The 22,436-nt window shown below is 44.6% G+C and overlaps 1 protein-coding gene across 1 annotated transcript; it reads right to left on the bottom strand.

The window, feature by feature from the left end:
• Positions 1-514: 514 nt before the first annotated feature.
• On the bottom strand, positions 515-20,900 carry FAM234B (family with sequence similarity 234 member B; the record flags this gene model as incomplete). Its single annotated transcript, XM_080636503.1, has 13 exons — positions 515-589; positions 1,003-1,229; positions 2,363-2,480; positions 3,093-3,248; positions 3,476-3,557; positions 7,029-7,172; positions 7,816-7,957; positions 8,312-8,459; positions 9,112-9,242; positions 10,698-10,886; positions 12,652-12,750; positions 13,694-14,086; positions 20,864-20,900. The coding sequence occupies 13 exons, from the start codon at positions 20,898-20,900 to the stop codon at positions 584-586; spliced, it is 1,872 nt and encodes a 623-aa protein (XP_080492629.1). The 3' UTR covers positions 515-583.
• Positions 20,901-22,436: the final 1,536 nt, after the last annotated feature.

Below are 22,436 nucleotides of genomic sequence, written 5' to 3'. Positions count from 1 at the left end.
TAATTCAGCCAGAGACCTAACACGTTTGAGAGTTTGGGGTCAGAATGGAGAAGAGGGCTGAGGGGCCAGATAGAAGCTTCTGTCCAAAAATATAAAAGACTAAAGCAGATGGTGCCTTTAGCCACACAATTTGCCTTGAGTCATAATGGCCACTCTAGGCCTAGAGCTTGTTTGACTGTCTGGGAATACTGTTTGGACATAAAAAGGAGTGTCCTAAATCTCATTTATAAATTAAACATACAAAAAATATATACATATATTTTATAAATTGATACATATATATGTAAAACCTGGGTTTTTTTATATATATGTATATAAAATCTAAATTCACATTTCTGTGTCACCCAGAAGGAAGCATGCAAGAACAGCATATGGAGGGGGAAATGCTGAACAAAGTTCCTCTGGTACAGGACAGGTCTGCCTTGGACAAACCTGCCTCAAGCAGCATTCCCTACAGAGCAGTAGAAAGGGGAAGTGCTTTTAGCCCCTATTGCCTCTACACAACAGTTTTCCTGAAGATCCACAGCTTCCTGTGTTCCCCATACAGGCCACAGGTCCAACCAAAATCTGAGGAACCACAAGGCTAGAGCTGGAGAAGGAAAGACAAACAAAAAACATAAAGTCAAAACTTATAATAAAGTCTGGTAGAGAAAAGTGATAATTCACAGGTCAGCAACTGAATCTGGGCACCTGTCTGCCCATGTCAAAACAAGTGATCTCTGTCCCACCTCTCTGTTCCCTCTGTGAATCTCTCAGTTGCTGATCCTTTGTTCTATCTAAGCTACCCCTCCTTGTCCAACTGTCAAAGTACAGCCAGACCTCACAATCTGTGCAGTTTAAATTCAAAAGGGACAGTCAGTCTTGGGCAAGTCTCTCTGCATTCAGCAAAGCCTCTGCAAACATCCTCTCTGCATTACAAAGAGCACCTAACTGTATCTGTAGGAAAGAGATCAGATGTTTTCAAAGGTCTGGATTTCATTAGGGAGTCCTGTACAATCTCACCCGTTGAGGAAAGTCAACAAATTTCAGCCGGGCAAGAAATCTTCTCACTTCTCCACGGCTGATTTTTGGAGTAGTGGTGTCCTTCAGCCACACCATTCGACCTTGGCTCATCATGGCCCACTTCAGGCCCAGCTTGCTGACCGAGAGAAATCCTGGCTGTTTTTCAGAGGTTGCAGTTGTTGTCACAGTGATGTGAAATGCATCCTTCTGGAGGTCGTTAATTCCAACTAGTCCATCAGAAAAGGGCAAGAAAATATTGGTGAGGAGTAAATGATTATGTTTCTTCCAAAATAAATCTTACAGTCTTTACTCAGTCACAACATGCACTGGACTGAGGGTATAATAAGTTTGACTTTACAATTGCATGTACCTCAGTTAATCAGAGAAAATAATTTTAAGATAAAAATTTTCCATAGAAATAAATTGAAATTTATATCAGAAATAAAAAGATTTGCTTCCAGGAGACATTCTGGAGCTTGCCATAGAGATGCACAAATTTCATGAATGCAGTTCACTTTCAGAGAGCTTTCCTTCCCACACCTCTTAGCAGCTACTGTTTAACCACTATAGAGCACGAGCAAGTTAGTTCACTCCAGTCACTGCAAAATGATCTGTACAGACCTCAGGAACTGCAGTTTCAAATAAACCCATCTAAAAATTATATTCTATTTGCTCTTGACTGAGCCGTGTTTTTGATACAAACCCAATAAGCTGTATCACTATGTAGCAGCTTTTCTATGCTTCCTGGCCCACTGGACCCAGTGCTGGATGAACTGATCTTCTATCCCATATGCTGCCATGCTCAATAAGCTGGCTGTTGGCTGAACTGCTTTAAAAAGAGCAAGGAAATCCAACAAGGACTGTACAGTCCTGTACAGATGTTAAATCCAGATCCACTTTTCCCTGAAAACACACATTTAAATATTTTGTATTTCCCCTTCCAAAAAGAAAAAAGAAGAAAGAGCACAGCTGCTTCCCCTGGGAGCAGAAGACGGCCAACAAAGGCAGAAGTGTACCTTCAGGTGAGAGAGAAAAGTTTTATAGTGATTCTTCAAGCACTATCTTAAATCACACATAGCTCCATGGAAAGCAAGGAAACTTCTCTGGTGTAAAACATTCATGAAATCGAACTCGGACCTTTCCTTGCTTAAACATGTGTAAGAAACTTGGTGGGGTTTTTATCTGCAAAGTAGGGTTTGGACAGGATCAAATAAGATGAATCTTACTTCCCATTGCTGGCCTATGTGTGGTGGACCTCAGGTGCTACCTTTAAAGGCTCAACTACACCCCATTGTTTCTCACAGCTATCTATCCCTCCATATTTCATTTAGCCGACAGTTTCTTCTCCATCTGTACTCACCTGCTGAAGCAATGACTTTGTCTGTTGCATTGGTGAGGTCCAAAAGGACTGTAGGAAAAACAGGATGGAGGAGATAGAGGTGGTGCAGCCCTGGGCGCTCAGGTCTAGGACCAGGATGCTGTTGGAACCAAGGACAGATAAAAATGTTACAACTGTCTAGCAAAGAGGAGTCTAGCTTTGCCAAAGAAATAAAGATGTTTTCTGACATTGTGCTGTCTTTATATGGATCAGAGAATCAAAAACTCTATGGTCCTACACAGATTAAATCCTGTAAAGTTTTTATTTCTAAAACAGAATCTGTTCCACAACTTCTCTTTGGCAAGGCTGATATCTGGCTCTGTCGAAGCCAGCTTGATGGGCTACAGTCTAGAAGTTTTAAGTATCCATGCTGACCTGTGTGCCTGCATGCAGAGAAGAGCTCTGGGGCTCAAACAAATCTGCAGTAAAAATATCTCAAAGTTGTAGAAAAAAAAACATTAAATTCACACAGAAAGTTTTGGTTTTGTGGATGCAAACTTTCTGTCAATAAAGCTTTCTGCTGAAGACTTAGCACACAAAAACTGCTGTCTTCAGGCTCAGAGAAGTCAAAAGTGTCAAAACAAGAGGAAAAGATGTCCCTGACAGCTTTCTTATATGGCAGGTTTAAAGTTCAATTACATTAGGAATAAAAGGCAGAGACCGTATATGCCTCACAGACAAACTTCAAAGTGAAGAAAGGATGTCTGCTCACCAAACTTTGTAACACAGGCTGTGCTTCATCAGCCCAGAAGAGAAAAACAGACTTCTTGTCCAAAGTCATGACTGACAGTGCATCGAGTTGTTGCTTCTGCCATGGGAGTTCCTGGTTCCAAAGAGGGAGGCCGGATTTGCCATCTACCACCATCACCTCAAGACAGGGAAGAGATCTAGCATTAACGAGTGTCCAGGTATGGGCATGCACAGTCCCCTTGCAGTGGCATGGTCTGTGCTGTTCCATTTCATGCCTGTGTCCACACAGTGGTAGGGGTCAGCACAGAAATGGGAAGAGCAAGGAGCAGGGAATGCCTGTCCTTAGGTACCCAACCTCCCTCGCTCCTATGCTGCCACTGCCCTCCTTGCCTTCACTTGTTTTACCTTTTTGTTCCCATCTCCCGTCTGTGCTTGCAGCAGGAAGTCCAGAGTTTGGTCAGCACTGAAGTAACCTGGTACAGGCTCGCTGCAAATTTGGAAAAAGAATCACTCAGCCCCATGGCTGAAAACCAAGGATTTCAGATGGAGGCAGCATTGTTGCTTTCATCCTCCATTTTGCCTCTTGAAAAGGTAGGATTTGCCATGCTAAATAAGAGCTTTCATCCACTCAGAACTGTTCTGACAGTCAGAAACTATTTGTTGGTGGATCACAAAAGTGAAAAATGATCAAGCAGCCCATGGTGCTTGTTAGCCATTCTTCAGAGTTGTCTGGGTGGGGGGGAAATCCCTTGCTGGGTTGTGTAGACATGTGTTTATCACCCTGCGACATGACTATTACTCTCTCCTTAGCATGAGAACCTCTACAGTTTTGCTATGGTCATAAAAAACTACCCAGCCCTTTCAAAATGCATTGGTAGATCTGACCTCCTGCTGCAAGTATATTTCCCAACCTGCCTTAGCTGTGTGAAATGGCTCTTAATATACCTTCCATTAATGTCAGCCCATGATTCTTTGTTTTCTTACTGCCAGCGGTTTTACAAGCCTTTTTATAACCTTCAGCAGTTTAAATGAAGTCCCCCCTCACTCTCTCCCTTCTGGGAGACATAAGACTATTACTTGAATATCTCTCATAACTGTCTTCTAACCATCTTGCTTGCCTTTGGCTTTCTGAGTCTTAGCTCTGTCTTTCTTAAATTCACCACAGCTAGACACATGGATCTAAAGAAGCACAAACGATTCCTCAAAATTCACAGAATCAGAGATTTTATGGCAAGGAAGGATCATCAGAATATGTCCTCCCTCTTATTGTTTATGACAGATTGCTGTCAATTGTTTGCCAAATAACCAAGTATCAATAGGCTTACACTGACTAGACTATCCATGAGGCTTGTTATGGAAATACAAAGTGAGATAAATTCATCTCTTCTCGTGACAGTCAGTTCTAATGATTAATCTCACCCAAAGAAACATGCCTCCATTTTCATCTTCTTGAGCATGAATGGCTTTTACTGCAAGGCACTTGTTCTCGCTATAGCAAGATGAAAATCCCTGTTAGCTCCTATGACTTACACATGCTTATGAACTCATCTGTTAGGGTTCTTTTTCATCACAGAAACACACTGACTTAAATCTTCCATGCTAAAGCTTTTTTTTCTAGCCCTTTTCTGCATTTCTTAACAGCTTCCTCTTTAAAATGTGCATACAAGTATGGCTCCTGAACATCAATACCACAGTACAGCAGTGGCTTGACTATTTATACACACTCCATCAGTACCATTCACTCTACAGACGCCCTTGGCAACCAGAACCAGTGCTTTCAAGGCAGTATCCTGGGACACTCCTATAGTGTGAAAGCCCTCAAGCAGCAAAAGGAAGTAGTAGGTAGTTGTATCCTATGGGCACGAACTTAAAACCTCTCTTCAGATGCCTCTTCTCATGTCTCTTACGGTTACAGTCAGCAGCAAATCCCACAGACTGAATGCAGACAGACATATGCATTTTAGATGCTACCAATCAACTGAAAAATCCCCTGGGCACTTTCTCAAATGAACCAGAAGGCTAGTAATTATTACTGCCCAACAGTAATCCTCACAGCAACCTGCTATTAATCCTCTCTCATCTGAAACATCCATTTACAACACAATTTTCAACTGCTTACTCAATTTCATGGTCTCTGAACTTCCCCCTTGTTTTATGACTACTGATTTGTCTTCATGGTTTTCCAGTGATCTTGTCCAAACCAATCTGGAAATGCAGCACATCTGCAGCAGCCAGGTTGTTTTTCCCAGAGACTGCTCCCAAAGTGCTGGTCTCAGTCTGCCTGGCTGGAATGGTGTACCTGGGCAGGTTTACCAAGGAAAAGGGGAGTTCTCAGCTGGTTCTGTAAGCTTTGTCTAACAAGAAACTGCGTTTCGGTCTGTTTGACTGCAGTTACCCCCTTGAGCTGAATTTGTCCCCCAGCCTGCCTTGCTAAAACAGAACTCCTCTAAGTCCTACTCCCCCAAAAAACAAAACCCCAAACCCTCTTATATAAATGCTTATGCACAATATATTCACTCTACCAGATTATGTCTCTCTTAATTCTAAGAAAACAGGTAGTCCAGGGCTTTATCACAGTGGCCTTGACCAAGAATTGCTTATACTATATTTCAGTGCATATCTGGCAGCTCCTGTATATGTATTGTACTCTTGTCCTTTGGGAGGTCACAGAACCATAAAAAGCAGAGCTGGAGTGCAGCAACCTGGAATACTAGTTGCTCAGATTGGTTGTGGAGTCTCCATCCTTTGTGATATTTAAAACTTGACAGCACACAGCCCTGAGCAACTTGCACTAGCTGATCCTGCTTGAGCAAGTATGTTGGACCAGGCAACCTCCAGAGGTGCATTTCAACCTCAAACCAACTGTGATTCTGTGAATAGAACAGGCAAAGCAGCTTTCAACCCTTCCTGATTTGAACTCATAGAATTTTTTCAATTCATTTAGAAATTCTTGTGTATAACTGATTTTACAGCATCTATAAATGGTTTTGCTTAGTCAGTACACACTTACCCTTTAAACTAGACCCCAGACACATCCAGAAGTCCATAACACTGGCCCCAAAATACCTTTAGCTCATCTCTTCTCCTCATAGTATGATCCACTAGACATAAGCCATTCCTAAAAGCCATTGCTTATGTCATCCATCAGACCTCAAGAATGCGGCCATTATCTGAATACCAAACCTAGATGAACAACAATTTTTATGCTTAATGAAGTTCCAATGTCTTCTTCCTATAGATGCTTTTGACAGGTAACACTGAGCTGCTTTCTTTCCTCTAGATAGCAGAACAAGCAATTTGTTTTTCATGCAATTTCCCTCAATTGTGCCCAACTGCCCTTTTCAAATATTCAGTACTGTGCAAGCTGAAATTGATGGTTATTATCAACCCACAAGATCTTGCAAATTACTTAATTTCCATGTGTGAAACAAGAGGATGAGTAGTATTAATTTAGGGTTTACATTTAGTATAGATGGTGTGCTGACTGAATGAGCTTCAGAATCAGAATGCTCATTTTCAGTTTTCGAGGAACATTAAGATCTGTGAGCCATACTCAATACACGTTCTCTAAATACTTAACATCAGTAATGCAACAGCTCCTCTCCACTGAGCTGGGAAGTGGCAGCTCGGGACAGCAGTTGAGCTGAATCACAAACCAGTAAAACCCTAAATTCCAATGCCATACATTCCCATGACATCAGTGTTGGGTGCCTGAATCAAGCCCCTTATTTATGATCAATCACAAGCACACAGCTCAAGTTTCCAACCTTCTGTTTCTTACTCTCCCTGCCCTTCTCACTTGCTCAGCAATGCATCTGCACACCTACAGTTCCTAGATCTCTCTGCAGATTTGGAGAATTCGTCTCAATTGCTTTTTAAGGAGCACATGTGCTTACAAGTGAAAGGCAGTAAATAGTACAAGAAGAAACAGGGCAGAAAAATACCCCCAGTATGTGACCTGCTGATGTTCTGCAGTTCCAAGGTCCAGCGGGGCTCCAGGTCCTGCCCCCGCAGTAGGATCAAGCCCTCTTTGGTTGTGATGAGCAGGTTGCTGCAGTTTGTGTCAGGTGTCTTCATTGTCTGCAGGAAGTCAACACCCCCACTGGGACAAATGGAAAGCAGAGAGGAGATTCCGAGGCTTGTATCTGCACATCTCAGCACCAGTTACCTGTCTCCATGGCAATTCATCCTACCTAACATTTGAGAACTATTCTTGGAGATGCCCATCTTCTTCCCAGTGATGGAGCATAGCTTCCTTTGGGGTTCCTCAGTTAAGTGAACTAAATTAATGTGGGATCTTCTGAACATCTTGAGTTACTACACAAAGCAGGGAGTTTGTGGGTTCACATTTGTTCCCTCCTTTTGTTCCTATCCAGGCTAACCCTGACCACACTTTGGCAGTAAAGAAGAAGGATCTGAGAAATCCAGGCCCATAATGCTGTACATAGACTGAGCTTCCCAAAGGGACTCTGTTAGCTGGGAATCTTTTTTTTTTTCCTCCAGATATGTACAGGCATTGGGAGAAATGACAAGAAGCAGAAGCAGCAATGGACTCCCTTTTATCATACTTTGAAATTCATACAGGGCAGGGGAGAAACAATGGGTTGCTCAGAGTACTGTTATCAACTGGACAATGAAAAGAAGCACAGTACTGAAGTAGAAGTGACCATCTCTAGGAGCACTAAGAGGTGCCTATCCTCCCTTTCCTCTCCCAGCAGAAGCAAGATGACATGTCCACTTCCTACCTGTAAATGTCAATGAGCTCTGACAGGTTGACAGATCTGCGCTTTTCCCACTCAGGTTCCTCCTGCTGCAGCATTGCAGAAAAGCTGTCCCGGTTTCTGGCTTGAGTAAAGAGATCCCTCAGGGCAACTGCTTGAATATTACCTGCCAGGAAGAGTAAAGATGAAGAGTCCTGCCTGCAAAAGTTAACTCCCTAGTAGTACACAGGGTGCTTGGGACAACTGCAGTTGTAGTACAAAACAAATAAATGCTCAGAGCTGGAACATCCCTGGCATTCATGCGCCTTTGGGAAATTCCAAGGTATTCCAGACTAGTAGGTATTGGTGCTCATGCACTTTTCCCCACCATGGCAGTGAGACTTGTTCCCAAGCCCTCTACTCTCTAGCTTTTACAGCAAAAAGCATGGTCGAAATATCCCAGGGATTCTTTGTGCCATTTTAGGTAAAATGAATGTTTTCTCAGTAAGGTGAAGTGCTCCAGAGGCAAGGTGCATCTTACCAAAACCAAACAGGATGTAGATGGCTCCCCGACTGGTGATGTGGACTTGGGGACCAATCACTTTCCCTTCTCCATTGGTGCTGTACCTCACAGGCCCACCCAAAGCAGTCCCAGTCTTTCCTGACACCAAGATGAAAAACACATCAGGCTGCAAAGAGACATGTAGAAAATTTTAGCAGTGCTTTGTGCACTTGTGCTCTCAGAATCTTCCTCTGTCCCCAAAGCATGAAGCTCTGTTGTTCTTTCCCCCCACAGCAAGGTCTAGCTAGTGGTCTCTCTCTCTGGCTTCCTGGGCATCTTACATTTGTCCTTTCTCTTGACTGCAAATGCATCAGAGATGGAAAGGACTTCAAAAACCTGAATGCCTGTAACAATATTGATGCTAGAATTTTGGAGGAAAGAGCACAGAGGTAATCCACATCAGAATTAATCACACATGTATTTCTTTTATATAAGCTGAATGCTCCTTTCTCCAGAGATTTATCTCAACATGGCTCCCTATGCTGCTGCTAAACAGCAACTCAAACCACGACTTCACTGAACAGAAACAGGTAATTCTCAAGGGGTAAATAGTAACCCTTCTGTTCATTCCCAGTTGACAAGAAATGCAGGTACTATTATTATTGCTTGATCTCACTGCTCTGACCCCTTGAAAGAAAAAATGTGCTTTTTAGAGATATGTAAGAGAATGAAAATGAGGGGCTCTTGCAGCTCCTGTTACAGCCTTTCCAGATCAGGCTCCCTGTTCTCCCTCTACATAGTCACAGTTCTTTCAAACCTTGAGCAGGTATACGCTGTACCTGTGTCTCTTTGAGAGCCAGAACAACAATATCCCTAAAACCGTCTCCATCTACATCTGGAAGAGTTGCAGCCGGTGCAGCCAAGATCCCACTTGAAAGGTGGATGGAATTCAGTGTCCAGATGGTCTTGCCTGTGGAAAAACAGGATGAAAGATGCCTGCAGCACTTGGGGTTCCACAAAACCTTCTTGAAGGAGAGAGCAAGAAAGGTTATTTCTCTCATTCTCTGAAAAGAGGAAAGACAAGGCCACAGACTGGGACAAGCTGTAGTGGGAAGCAAAGTCTTTTCCTCAGCACTTCTTCAGATTGTCTTTGAGTCATGCCTCAAGTCCTGCTGTGCTTCCTTCTTAGCATCTCTCTAGAAAGTCCTGAGTGCAAAACAATTCCTGAAATAGCACAGAATATTTGAGGTTTGCTCTTGGAAAGAGAGCCTAAATGTGAGTGCTGCTCTGCAGCACAGCAGTTGTTTCCCTCAGCCAACAGTAAAGCATGTAGGTAGGTGCCAGGAAAGGGAACAGATGGGCAGTTCTGATATTCAAAGTGTAGATTTGTGTGTCTGTTAAATTCCCATCATCAAATAGCCCCTGCAGCATAGCATGCTCACTCTACCTCAGGGTGAAAGCATGCTAGCAGATGTGATGTCAAATGGTTCAGCAGTCCAGCATAGCCCCAGCTGGAAACTCAGTAAAACCTGATCTTAGCAAATTGGCAAATAAATACCCCAAAAAGGCAAAATGAAATTCAGTGATTTTATTTTTCCATGACTCTTTTGCCAATACTTCTGCTTCTTCAGTCAGAATTTAAAAATGCTTTGCTGCTGCTGCTGCTCCATAGGGTAGGGTTTGCCCCTACATGACAAAAGAAAACCAAAGACCAGACCTGCAAACACTTGTGCATATTAATAACACTACTACTGCTGATAAAAGAGACAGCCTATGGTCCTTGCTATGGAAACTCTGTGCAAGTAATCTCATCCTTAAAAGCATCTGAAAGCTCTGCTACTCATTGACTAGATCTGTCACTTAAAAACAAGGTTTCTTGTATGTCTCCACTCTCCGTTCTCATTCCAAAAACATCCCTATACCTACCTTCTGATTCTGCCAGTGAATTAATGTGGTAAACCAAACAGCAATCACAGAATGGAGGTGCACATGATCAACTGATTAAAAATGCAGTATTCATTCACATCTAATCAATCCTTTTACAGGCCTAATTTCTTTGGAAGGCTTCCTCGCTGTAGTGCATGTCCTTATATAACTTCTCCAAGCTTTTCAATGCTGTTGGGTAAATGCCGAGTTGTACTAAAAGGTCAACATTGGTGAGAGCAGACCTATTTGCTACAGGGTCAGATTAACGCTTTGAAATGTTCTGAGATGGTTTGATGAAGATGCTGCCACAGAGCTGCAATGGTTTAGATTTTCTTATCCTGTGTAACTAGAAACTCACTACTGTTTCAACTCCTTCCTGTGTATCACTAGGTAACAGCCACTCTGAAGTGCCAGCATTGAATCATTCATGTTTATTAGTCCTTTAAAGAAAACAAAAAAACCAATAGCATATTTCTAATATGCTGGTAGTTCACTCTACCTGTGGAGGCACTGAGAAGGCTGAGGAACTTTGATGTTCCTGTAACAAGGCAGACAGGCTCTGCAGGTGCTCCCAGTGACAGTCCTTTGCACTGCACACTCCGCGTCTCCTCTGGAAGCTGGATGGACCATAGGGTGCTGCCATTCATACCAGAAAGGGCCACCACAGTTACAGAGGGCCTAGAGACACCTGTAAGAGGCAGGAAAGAGAGTGAGAGGCTATGCCCATGCTGCCTTTGGTCTTTGCGTTTGAGTTCCAGCTCTAGCTCCTACAGCTGAGTAGCTCAAGCAAGCCACATCCACACTGCCTGAAAACAAAGGTCAAATCCCACCCCACAGCAGTGATGTCCAGACAAGTTGGGCAGTCAACCAACAGCACAGACAATCTTAGAGGACCTGAGCTCACAGCACGAAATGTGACCAGCTGAGCACAGAGGAACAAGACCCTGGAGATCACCTGCTCAGTTGTGCTGACTTCCTGGTGTGAAATGTACTGCTGTCAAACAAGACTGATCGACTGATCCTTCTGATCCACTCTCCCTCAAGACAATAGCTAGCACCAAGGGGTAACCTTGAGTGACTCCCAAGGCAGATGCCACCTCATGTGAAAGACCTGGGTTCTTTTTAAATCTGGAGCAGAAGGTGGTGATTTGCAATGAGAGTTTTTCCTTTTTTTTTTTTCCAAATGAGTTTTATTATTGTGGAAAACAGATTAAATGCAAATAATTGGTGTCCCTCAGGGGTCTTTTCCAATTCACCAGTTAGCACAAAGTAACTGTAAAAAAAAAAAAAAGCTCTATGTTGCTTCAATGGACTGCTGGCTCTGATTCCAAATGTGAGCAACTTTTACTTCAGCCGGCCCACAGACATAATTGTGGTTATTGTAATCAACAATATCATAAACTAATAATAATAAAATAATAATAAAATAATAATAAAATAATAAAATAAAAATAAAAATAAAAAATAAAAATAATAAAAAAATAATAATAAAATAATAATAAAATAATCACAACTGAAGATGAACTCCCATCCATTTCAAAATAACAACAGTCCCAGTTGACTCCTGTCTTACCAGCAAAACAACATGTGACCTGACCACACAAAAGGCATATCTGCATCACTGACTAAAAGCAAGTCTAAGCCCACTCTCTAAAACAAACTCACTCTCTTCTCAAACTGAGGAGCAGCTAGCTAATCCTAGGGGGCTGCCCCAGCCCAAGTTCTCTTCACTGGGTTGGCAGGGACCAAGCACAACTAACTCCTGAATGCAGTTCACAGCTGTTGTGTGTACAAGCTGGAGAAACAGCTAACAATGTCATAACTTACTCCATCAGGTATCTATTCCAGGCTCATCCCTACTTGACACTGTGTGAATGCTTTTGCACTAACTACAGGAGGGCTGATGTCCAGCTGCGTGTGTTTAAGACTGTGATGTGTTTACACCAACTTTAATGTCTGGTTTTTGTCTTCCAACATACCTGTAATCCAGGATGCAGCTAGGTATGACTAGTTACATTCAGAGCATGCTGAGAACTGTACATGTTTGTGATGAAAGATAAATACTTTTGTGATGGGCTTACAGAGATGTAACAAAGGGGGAAAACTCCCACCTTATTTCTAATTGCTACTTGAAGAGCAGTGCTTTCTGATCACTTTAGCTCTGTCTCCAAATCAAGTGTGCACAAATACCAGACAAAGAGATGGACTTGCCCCAAGATAAAGGGAAACAGATATCCCTGACCTAACAGGTATGGGAGTGCAGGCTTGCAATGAAAATTATAAGCAGCACTACACAAGGACAGGCACAGTCCACCAGCCATTTTAAGGAACTCTGAAAAAAGCAACACGGTGGATTTGCAGTGGCAGGAACTCTTCCCACATGTACGGCAAACATACAAAGGTCTGTACTGACATGTACAGAAAGAGGAATGGAAAGGAGCTGCTGTGCTTACCCATGACACTAGCATTCATCAAGGCAGTGAAGACAATCAGGATGTCAGAGAGTCCATCGCCATTCACATCACACAGCTCCAGCGGGGATAACACACCACCTGCAGCAGCCATAGAGAACCACCACACTGTTGTCAAAAAGGCTACCCAGCCCACTGTGAAGAGGCAGGCTGACCCAAAAAGAGACTAATGGACAGCCAAGCCTCACAGAGTCTGCTAGGCACCAATGCCAGGCAGCTCAAACCACACTGAGGTCTTTCATTGCATGGAAAAGTCAAAATACATCATCTGGGTCAGAGAAAGGAAAGGTAAAAATGAAGGAGCTAATGGAAAATGATTTCTGCTTCCCACCTCACTTTCCGAAGTGATGTGGAAGCCACATACCTTATGAAAGGCTTAGATTTGGAAGCCAGGGGCAGAAAGCAAGGAGGGAGAGACATATCTAGACCTGGCAGAATTTATTTCACAAACCACTGTTACTTTACTGCAGAAGTCAGATTAGGAGATATTTTAGAAATATTACCAGTGGCCCATATAGGATGACAAAAGATCCCAAATATAGATTTATGGATTCAAGCAGGACAAGAAGACGAAAGAAATAAGGTTAGCTAAGCCAGTTAGAAGACACAAAGACTTCTATCCCTCTCCTCCTGAATACACCCACACACTTAAGTGTGGAGGTGCTGGTGAAACCCAGGATGCAGAAAGGGAGATGATACGTTTTAAAGTGAGCTCGGCCACTTCCATCTGGAACAAAGTGCACCATCTGTACAAAAAGGTGGGATATGAGAAGAGTCAAAACGTTTTTTGGTGTTGACATAAACAAAATTTTGTGGTAATGTTATCTCCTGATGCCAGATTTCACAGGCCTCAGCTTGAAGAGTGAGCAGGACACAGCTGCCTGTCTATTACCTCGGAGCATCTGCAATGGTGAGGAAGGGCCTCTGCTCTGACCTGGCTCTCCCAGATAGGTCTCTCCCACCGATGCCCATTCTGGGAGCTGCCACCTCCCCCAGCCAGATGTTGTTCCTGGGGCTTTCTCACCTGTTCCCTGCCCTAGGTTGCGGTTCCATGTGTTATGCAAGTCTCTAGGGGGACAGGGAATTAGAAATGCGCACACCAGCACCAGAATCATCGAGATCACCACAGTGAGCAAAAAGATCGCTGTGCGCAGGTATGGCATGAGGGAGGGAGCAGACTTCTGCTCCAAACTCCCAGCCGCCTCTGCAGGATAACCCTCAGGTGCGCTCTCTGACGTGTGCTGCTTTGTCATCCCAACCTCCACATCAGAGTCAGGGTCCTGCACCTCCTCAGGGGGGCTCTTCCCATTCTTGACACCCCCATTCTTCTGGATGTTAAGTACCAGGTCATCTTCACTTTCATCACTATCAGCCTGAGTGAGGGGATCGTATTCTCCAAGGTCCGGGCTCTTCTTTCCTGAGGAAAGAGATGCAGAGAGATGATAAAGCATGAATTCCTCACTTTGGTGAGATGTCAGCAGAAAAAAAGGCTGCAGTGGAGAGTGATACAAAGGGGATAACAGAGCAGCCTGCATTTTGAATGGATCCAAGTGAGAGGTGTGAGAGAGAAGACAGGGTCTCTCCATGTTTCAGAGTAGCAGCTGCAGGAGAAAACATGCCAACAGTTTATTTCATTGAGATAAAGATGTAAATATATATTATCTATATACATATATGCACACACATTATGTATGTGTGTGTGTGTGTACATATATATATATGGAATTAATAGCATTCTGGTACTGTTTGGTAATGAGACACACTGACATGAAGTCATGCTAATGCTCTGAGTACCTAAACTGCAGCATTCTCTTGACTTCAGACACTGAACATCCTTAGAATTTGCCAGCTTTTAACCCTGACACAGCCTCTCTTCACTTGTAGCCTGTGTTCTCTGAGGGGGCCTCCGTCTGCAACTCATTTTCCCCCTCCTCATCCTGCCTGGTCCAGGCAGCACTGCCGCCTTCTAGTATGCCACATCTGCTGTCCTGCTTCATGAGGAATAGAAGAGACAGAATACTGTGCATGGTTTCTTGCAGTGTTGATAAAAATGGGCATAGACTCCCTGAAGATGAGGGCAAAGTGATTTTGCCCTTTTAGGCTAGCACCATCCTGGTGTCTGAAGGGATCAAGGCTGCCCTTCTAAGAGACCAACCTTCTCTGCATGGCTCAGCACTGTGACAGCAACTGCTCCAGCCCCTACAGTAGAAAAACACAGTGCTCCTGCTTTGTTTCTGCTCCCACCAGAGCCAACAGCTTGTGCTTGGCCTTGCCAAGATAAAGAACATAGTACAGACACCTTCACGTGGTGGTGCAAGAAAGTAGCTTAGCTTCAGGTGTCTCCCCCACAGATGCCTGGCACATCTAGGGCTTGTCACCCAGGCCCTAGACAGATGCAGAGATCGTGACTGTGAGGAGGACATGTGCAGAGCCTGGTTGCGCATACTCGCCTAAGGCCAGGGCCATCTGTTTATCGGGGCAGACTCACTGCCCTGAGCTGAGTGCAGGATCACATCTCAGGCAGCTGCCCTGCACCACCAGGCATGGCCACTGCTCTGATCATTGCAGGGTCTCAGCCTATTTCTCTCTCTCTCTCCTATCTCAAGGTGGGATTTTACTATTCTAGATATGTGCCTCATTTCCCTTTGCCTAAAGATGACTCTAACTTGTGCCTAAAAGATGCTCAAAGTGATACATGCAAGGCATAAATAACAAGAATACAAATGCAAGCTGTAACCACTCTCAGACAGTATGATGATGGGAAGGTTTTGCAGAGTGGAAATTTAAGGGCTTTCATGATTAATATTTCTGCATAAGTTCATAACATAAACCAGCCTTACTTCTGGTTTTCCAGCTAAAGGCAGACTCACAGTTACAGATGTACTGTATATCTAACACCCCTATTCTGCATCATCTAGAATCTATTTTGCAGCATGTGCAACTCATTTTTTCTCTCATTTCTAACCCCACAAAGTGATCTTCACTCTAACTTCCTGTACCACTTTTAAATGGCATTCAGTGTCAATATCACTAAAGGCCAAACGCCCCACACTAACTGGAGCAGCCACGACAACACTCTCACATTGAACAGAGGGAAATAAAGATATCCAACGAGATCGCATACCTAAATTAGACCCTTTTGAATTAGAGGCTTCTACAAAAGACTCACATCAAAACAATCTGGTGCACGTACACACTCCAAAAAGCTGTTCCTGGAGAGCACCCAACTAAAAGATATTACATTCCTATGGGACAGTCCAGTGTACCCCTGTGGGACATTGCATTGTTTCACACAGATCTGCCCTAAATATGCATTCAAAGTGTGGATTCTTCAAGAAATCTTGGTAACAGTGGCTCCATCCTGCAAACAGCAGAGAAGGCCATGGACCTTGATGGCACACAGCTCTCTACTCAGGGAGCAGTGACAGCACAGTGTGAATTTCCCAGATGTCTATACAGAAGGTTGTGCTGACAAGTTGCTGAAAGAGTACTCAGTGAAAATAAGAAATTCCAGAGAGGAGTTGCTGGCAGGGTATTTGCAACTTCTCACCACAGATCCAGATGTGCCAGTTCAAGCCAGGACAGAGTGGTATTTAAAGCAAATGCTACTGGCCCAAGAGTAAATGCTATGTAGCCAGGAAGTCAAACTCAGGCAATTAGGTTAACTTGACTACTCCCAGTTTTGGAAATTGGTGTGCTTTGAGTAAAACAACTCAACAGCATACTTCTACTTCAGATATACTGTCATTTTTTTAAACTATTTTAATTCCCGACAGTCAACCCAGAAGACCGAAGCATGCTGTTCACCCTAGGGGCAATTAAAGCGTACAGGGGAACAAGCTTTACCTGGAATAGTTTTGTTCTGAATCTCTAGGAGGCAGAAAGGACCTTGAAACTGTCTCACTCACTTCTTGAACTGGCAGGGACTGAGATGCTGGCAACATTGACAGTGGTGTCAACTACAGATGATCTGTGGGAACAGGAACATCTTTCCTGCTGAGAATCACTGATAAAAGGCTAGAAAACAGCTACACAGCAACGACTTAGGGCTTTAGGTGATCTACACAGGAAAGAGTCTATAGAGTTACAGAAGAGATATAAAGCAGACAGGTGTTCAGTCATATTTCATGGCTAAGCCTGACCAGGAACCACAAACTGGCATTCCTTCTATCTTTTCTCAGAAGATTAGTTGTCACTCTCACAAGGCACAGCCACTCAGTAAAGTCAGGCATAAAGTTATAAAATAATTTTTTTTGTTTTTAAGCCAACAAAATGGAAACCCCTGTCACAGATTCACAGAATCCCAAGGGTTGGAAGGGACCTCAAAAGATCATCTAGTCCAACCCCCCTGCAAGAGCAGGGTAACCTAGAGTACATCACACAGGAACTTCTGCAGGTGGGCCTTGAGTATCTCCAATGTAGGAGACTCCACAACCCCCCTGGGCAACCTGTCCTTTAACAATGGCTATTGGAGCATTCATTGGAAATCCAATTGCATATGTAATCTCAGAGGATTCAAATGCTCTCCTGCCACTGTTCAGAGAGAGCCCTACCAAACTGTAGGTGTTTTGGGAATGTGTCTGGAGGGCTGGTGAGGACGTGCTCAGCCTGGCATCCCAAGGTTGTTCCATGTTACAGAGAATACATAACTCATGATTCACCTGGCTGGAGGGACAGCAGAAGGAATACACCTTTTTCTCCAGGTTTTAGGTCACTTGCTGTGGGAAGAAGGATACCACAGCTGGTATCCATCATGTGGGAAGAAGGGACAGCACTTCTACTAATCGCTCCCAAACGATTTTTCAACAGAAAATTATAAAGAGACATAAACATCAGTAAAGAACGTATGAAAACGAAGGCAGTCTCACACCACTTAGAGAATTATGATTTATTGAGAAGTGCTCCAGAAGTCAAATTCTTTCCTTTCTGGTCAACAACAAGGTTCAGGCTGGGGAAAGACAGTTTGTCCATCAAGAGAAAGCTTAAAGTGCCTCTGCTGCAAATGATCAGCTATCAGAAAATCCAATGCTCCTATGCAGTTTCCAGATTTCCATCGCAAAAGTATAAATGCTAAGAGATAGGAGCCAGCTTCTTGGTCAAACTCTCACCCTATCTCCTGTACCAATAAATGCTGTGTAACCTTCATGATAAGTTAGTCCCTGTGCCAGCTTCTTGGTCAAACTCTCACCCTATCTCCTGTACCAATAAATGCTGTGTAACCTTCATGATAAATTAGTCCCTGTGCTAAAGAAAAGAGACTCCAGACCTTACCCTGAGCAGTTACACGGCCTTGTGTATGTACCAGATCTGTATAATTCCCATCTTGCTACCGGTCTTTTGCATAGTCTCTCAAAGTGTATATAAACCTTGCATCTACTTTACAGGGAAGGAGACCATAGCAGCTGTCGTGGTTTAAGCCCCGCCTGTAAATTAGAACCACGCAGTCTACTTCTCCCCCCCCACTCCCCAGAGGGATGGGGAGGAGAATCGAAAGAATGTAACTCCCACGGGTTGAGATAAAAACAGTCCAGTAACTCAGGTATAACACAAATCACTACTGCTGCCACCAATAATAATAATGATAAGAGAAATAACAAGGGAAGAAAATATGATACCGCTCGCCGGAAAAGAGCCCGACCGAAAAGAGGACGTGCCCTTCCGGGTAGCTCCCAGTTACATCCCCAGGCATGACGTGCTGTGGTATGGAATACCTCTTTGGCTAGTTTGGGTCAGGCGTCCTGTCCCTGCTTCCTCCCGGCTTCTCCTCCTCCCTGGCAGAGCATGAGACTCTCAAAGTCCTTGCTCAGGGTAAACATTCTGACCAGTAACTGAAAACATCAGCTTTATCAGTATTATTCCCAGGCCAAAAGTCAAAACACAGCACTGCACCAGTAGAAAAAATGACTGCTACTGCTAAACCAGGACAGCAGCAAAGTCACTTGCTGCTCTGTGCTATCTCCTACAGGTAAAATAAATAAACTGCTTCTGTTCTGACCTGCTCTAAATCGTATTTCATTTTCCCCCATGGTACCAAGTGATAAAACCAACATAATCAACCTGAGGAACTGTGGCTCGTGGTCTCTGGGTAAATTACTGGTCATGTCACCCTGGGTTTTATTTTTTTTCCTGCAGCCACTGAAAGAAAAAGCAAGTACTGAAGAGGGAGGTTTTCAAAGGCAGGAGAGAGAGAAAATGCCCCAAATACATTGATTTTCAAGGGCAGTTAAGACTCTCAACTGAAAATTCCCCTATGCATTCACCTAATAGTATTTTTTGCACAGGCAGCTCTTCCAACTATTGCAGTAGAAGAATGCAACCTCTCAAAGAAGAAAAGATGACCCGTGACCATGATCTGGAAAGGAGGCATCTGTGAGGTGACCTGTGTTGGAATTAGGTCCCTCTTATAATGAAATACTAATTTCTAGTGCTGACGGCTAGAAAGATATTAATTGCAATCTTTTTTTCTGGTTTTGATTTACTGGAAAGACTCTTCTTTTGCACTCACTCTGGAGTGAAAAGAGCAGATCATGGACTTTAGGCAAGTACAATTTTCAGTGCATTATTCCAATGATGACATACTGGTGCCAGTCTCCTTTGTACTCACTTCATGTTCTGCTGATTTTGCTTTTTTTTTCCCCAGCTGGCAGTTGGCAGGCGCCAGTCACTGAGCCCTAGCAGACATACCTCTAAGCCCATGGGGAGATAAGTTGTCACATATTAATGTAATTAATGACATTCAGCAGGAAAAAAACCAGCACTAGCAACTGGCTTTCTGCTTTCTCACTGCTGTTGAAAGCTGCATTTTTCACCACACAAACAAGGTATGATATATGCGATTTAACAGTTTTCTTAACAGCAGTTGCAAGGCCTGTTCTCTTTTCCAAGTCAGTGCCTCCCAACAGCAGATATCAAATAGATCATGCTGGTTCCAGAGTTCCCAGAAGAGACCTGTACCTGTTACTGTACAGTTCTCCAGTGGTCACACCCCAATAGACACACTTATAACCACAAGTTTGCACTTCTGCTAAACAAACTTCATGTAAAATATACTCCTTCCCAACCAGACACACATATATAGTTAGGAAGAAACTGATTTGCAAACAAAACTTCCTTGAATTATATATAATAGGCACTACATAAACTAAAAATAATGATTTCCAATATGAGTTACTAAAAGTTGGTGGGAAGGGCTCTGAAGACACTACTGTGCTCTTCATGGACCAACAGAAGAGCAAAGTATGAGCTGCCCACTGAGTGCAGTTTCATGGACTGAGGCACTGCAGGACCATAGTGGTGAGTGGCACTAGGGAGGACCCCTCCTCCAGCAGTGCACAGCGGGACCCTGTCTCTGTCCCATAGCTGTCCCAAAGGCAAGACATGGTCAGGAGAAGCAACAATGTACTTTGCCATTGGGTTAATGCAGCCAGGTGCACTGGCACTGTCTCCAGGCCATCCAACAGCAATCTCAAGATACGGTTTTGCAATGTGTTTTCGTTCTCTTTTAATCTGCTCACTGAATAGAATGGTTGTTGGGCTGCTGCTCACTGCAACCTTATCTTTGAAAGATCTGGTTCCCCAACACAATAGTCCCTTATGCTTGAATATGCTTTCATCTCGGTGAAGTTCTCTGGCTGGAAAGTATGCAGGTGGTTGTCAGACTTTAAACATTTACCTGGGTAATGCTAGCGGCACTTACTGGACTCCCAGCCTAGTTTTTGGGGGTAAAACCCGCCAGGACCGGATCAGAGAGGGACTACGGCTTTCTCGCGGTGGCTGTGTGAGCCCTGTGCCCACTTCTGCGCGGCCTGCGGGCCAAGGCGCCTCCTCCCGCTCAGCCCCACACGGCTCCTCACAGCTCCGCGGCCAGGCCCAAGCCCTCCTCCGGCGCACGCGATGCCCCCGGAGCCCCAAGGTGCAGCCCTCCCTCTGCCGCGGGACACGGGCAGAGGCCGCCAGACTCACTCCCCAACGCCGGCGCCTCCACGGCGGCCGGGCCTGCCCCTCGCCCTAGCCTGGGCCTCTCCCCACATCGCCACATCACCATGGCAACGCTCCCCACCGCCCCCGGGCAGCCAAAACAGCGCCTCCCCGCCGCCCGGCGCATACCAGAACGTGGCTGCCACGGCCTGGCCCGATCCGGCCCGACTCAGCGCGGCCCAAGGCGCCCTCCCTCCCGCGGGTGCAGACCCCTTACCCGGCAGCTTCAGCGCCCGCGACAGCACCGTAGCCATGCTGGAGAGGCGCAGTGCCCATGCGCTCCACCCCTCTCTTTCCCTGCGCCTTTCCGCGTCCTGCTGGGAGTTGTAGTTGTGCGGTGACAGAAGCTCCCCACACGCGCACACCCCAAACCTGGCGGGGTCCCATAGCTGCGTTGCTTCTCTCCCCGGCGGCCTCCCTCGATTGGGACAGAGGGATAAAGGTGGCTGGGGGCAGCCCGGGAGACCCTGTTACGGGGAGCTCGGTGGGAAGGCACAGGTCAGAGGGCCCTGAGGGCCTCTCCCAGTGGGGCTGTGCCTGCCAGGAGCCAGAAGGCTTCAGGATGGGATGGCACTGAGGGCTTCAGCTGTGAATGTCGTTCTCCAGCAAACACTGGCTGCCCATTTGGCATAAGTTTGGGATTCCCACCGTAACCGAAGCACTTAACTGGTTCCACTGCTCTTCATTTCCTCCCTGTTATTTTACAGGGGCAGAGACCCTCAGGGCAGTGGGGGCTGGTGTCAACAAGCTGTAACAAAGGACAACCCAGGTTTCTATAGCCTGCATGACTGTGCTGGGCACAAACATGCAAAAATAGGCTTGTTGTCCCAAGTGGTTTACGCAGAAAGTGCCAGTCCTTTGAGTTGTTCTTGGTATAAATATATGCCCTCATTCTTGGGAAGTTTTTGGTTGGATTAAATCTGACTTGTTCACTTTGTTTTATTTTGCAATGGGTTTGGGGTTTGGTTTTGAGGTTTTTTGTTTTGTTTTGTTTTGGTTTGTTTGTTTGTTTTTTTGCTTAATTACAGAAGACTGCCAGGGCACTTTCCAAAGCTGTCCTCAGCCATCACCACAGCCTTCCGAAGTAAATGAAAAAGTGAACTCTTCCTTTCCCACAATGGGGATGTTGAACAAGCAGGGTTTTGTGGCTTCCCCAAAGCCACAAGGCTCCAGCTTCCTAATTCCCAGGCCCATACACGGGTCATCCAACACCACCACTTTCAAGTCATTGTTTGTGTGAGAGCCCTCAAGGCCCAGGCCTTGAAGAAGAGAAAGGCGTATTGGCTAAATACATCAAAAGAGAGTCCAACTGGCTAAAGAACACGCTGAGTTTCCTCAGCATCTGCTGCTGCTGTTTTCCCCTGGTTCAGGCACTGTTCCTGCAAATAACGTGCTTACCCTTTCCTGTCCAGGTCTGTCCTCAACTCTATATAATTGCAATAAAAAGGGAGCAGAAGAGAGATACCTAGTGGTTTATCTGGTGAACAGATATTTTTCTTCAGATAGGAATGGTAAACAGGGTCTGGTCCAAAACCTTTTATTACCAGAGGGCTTTTTTCCACTGATGTCATCAGGCTTCAGCTCAGAACCTTTCTGAGAACACAGCACCTGTGGGGACAGTCCCAGTTGGCAAATTCTGGAGAAGGCATCAGTCATCATGTTTCTTTTCCTTCCAGGTCTTTCTGAGTGCAGAATCCATATGCCATTTCCCTTCCTCTGCTTTTTGATTTAAGAGCAGTGACAACCTTGTATCTGTGTAAATGTTTACAGGAGAGATCTTGGATGCTTTT

This window comes from Psittacula echo, assembly GCF_963264785.1.
Source record: "Psittacula echo genome assembly, chromosome: 1".
NCBI lineage: Eukaryota > Metazoa > Chordata > Aves > Psittaciformes > Psittacidae > Psittacula > Psittacula echo.
The sequence above is the reverse complement of the archived record's forward strand: the minus strand, read 5'-3'. Positions and strand labels throughout refer to the sequence as shown.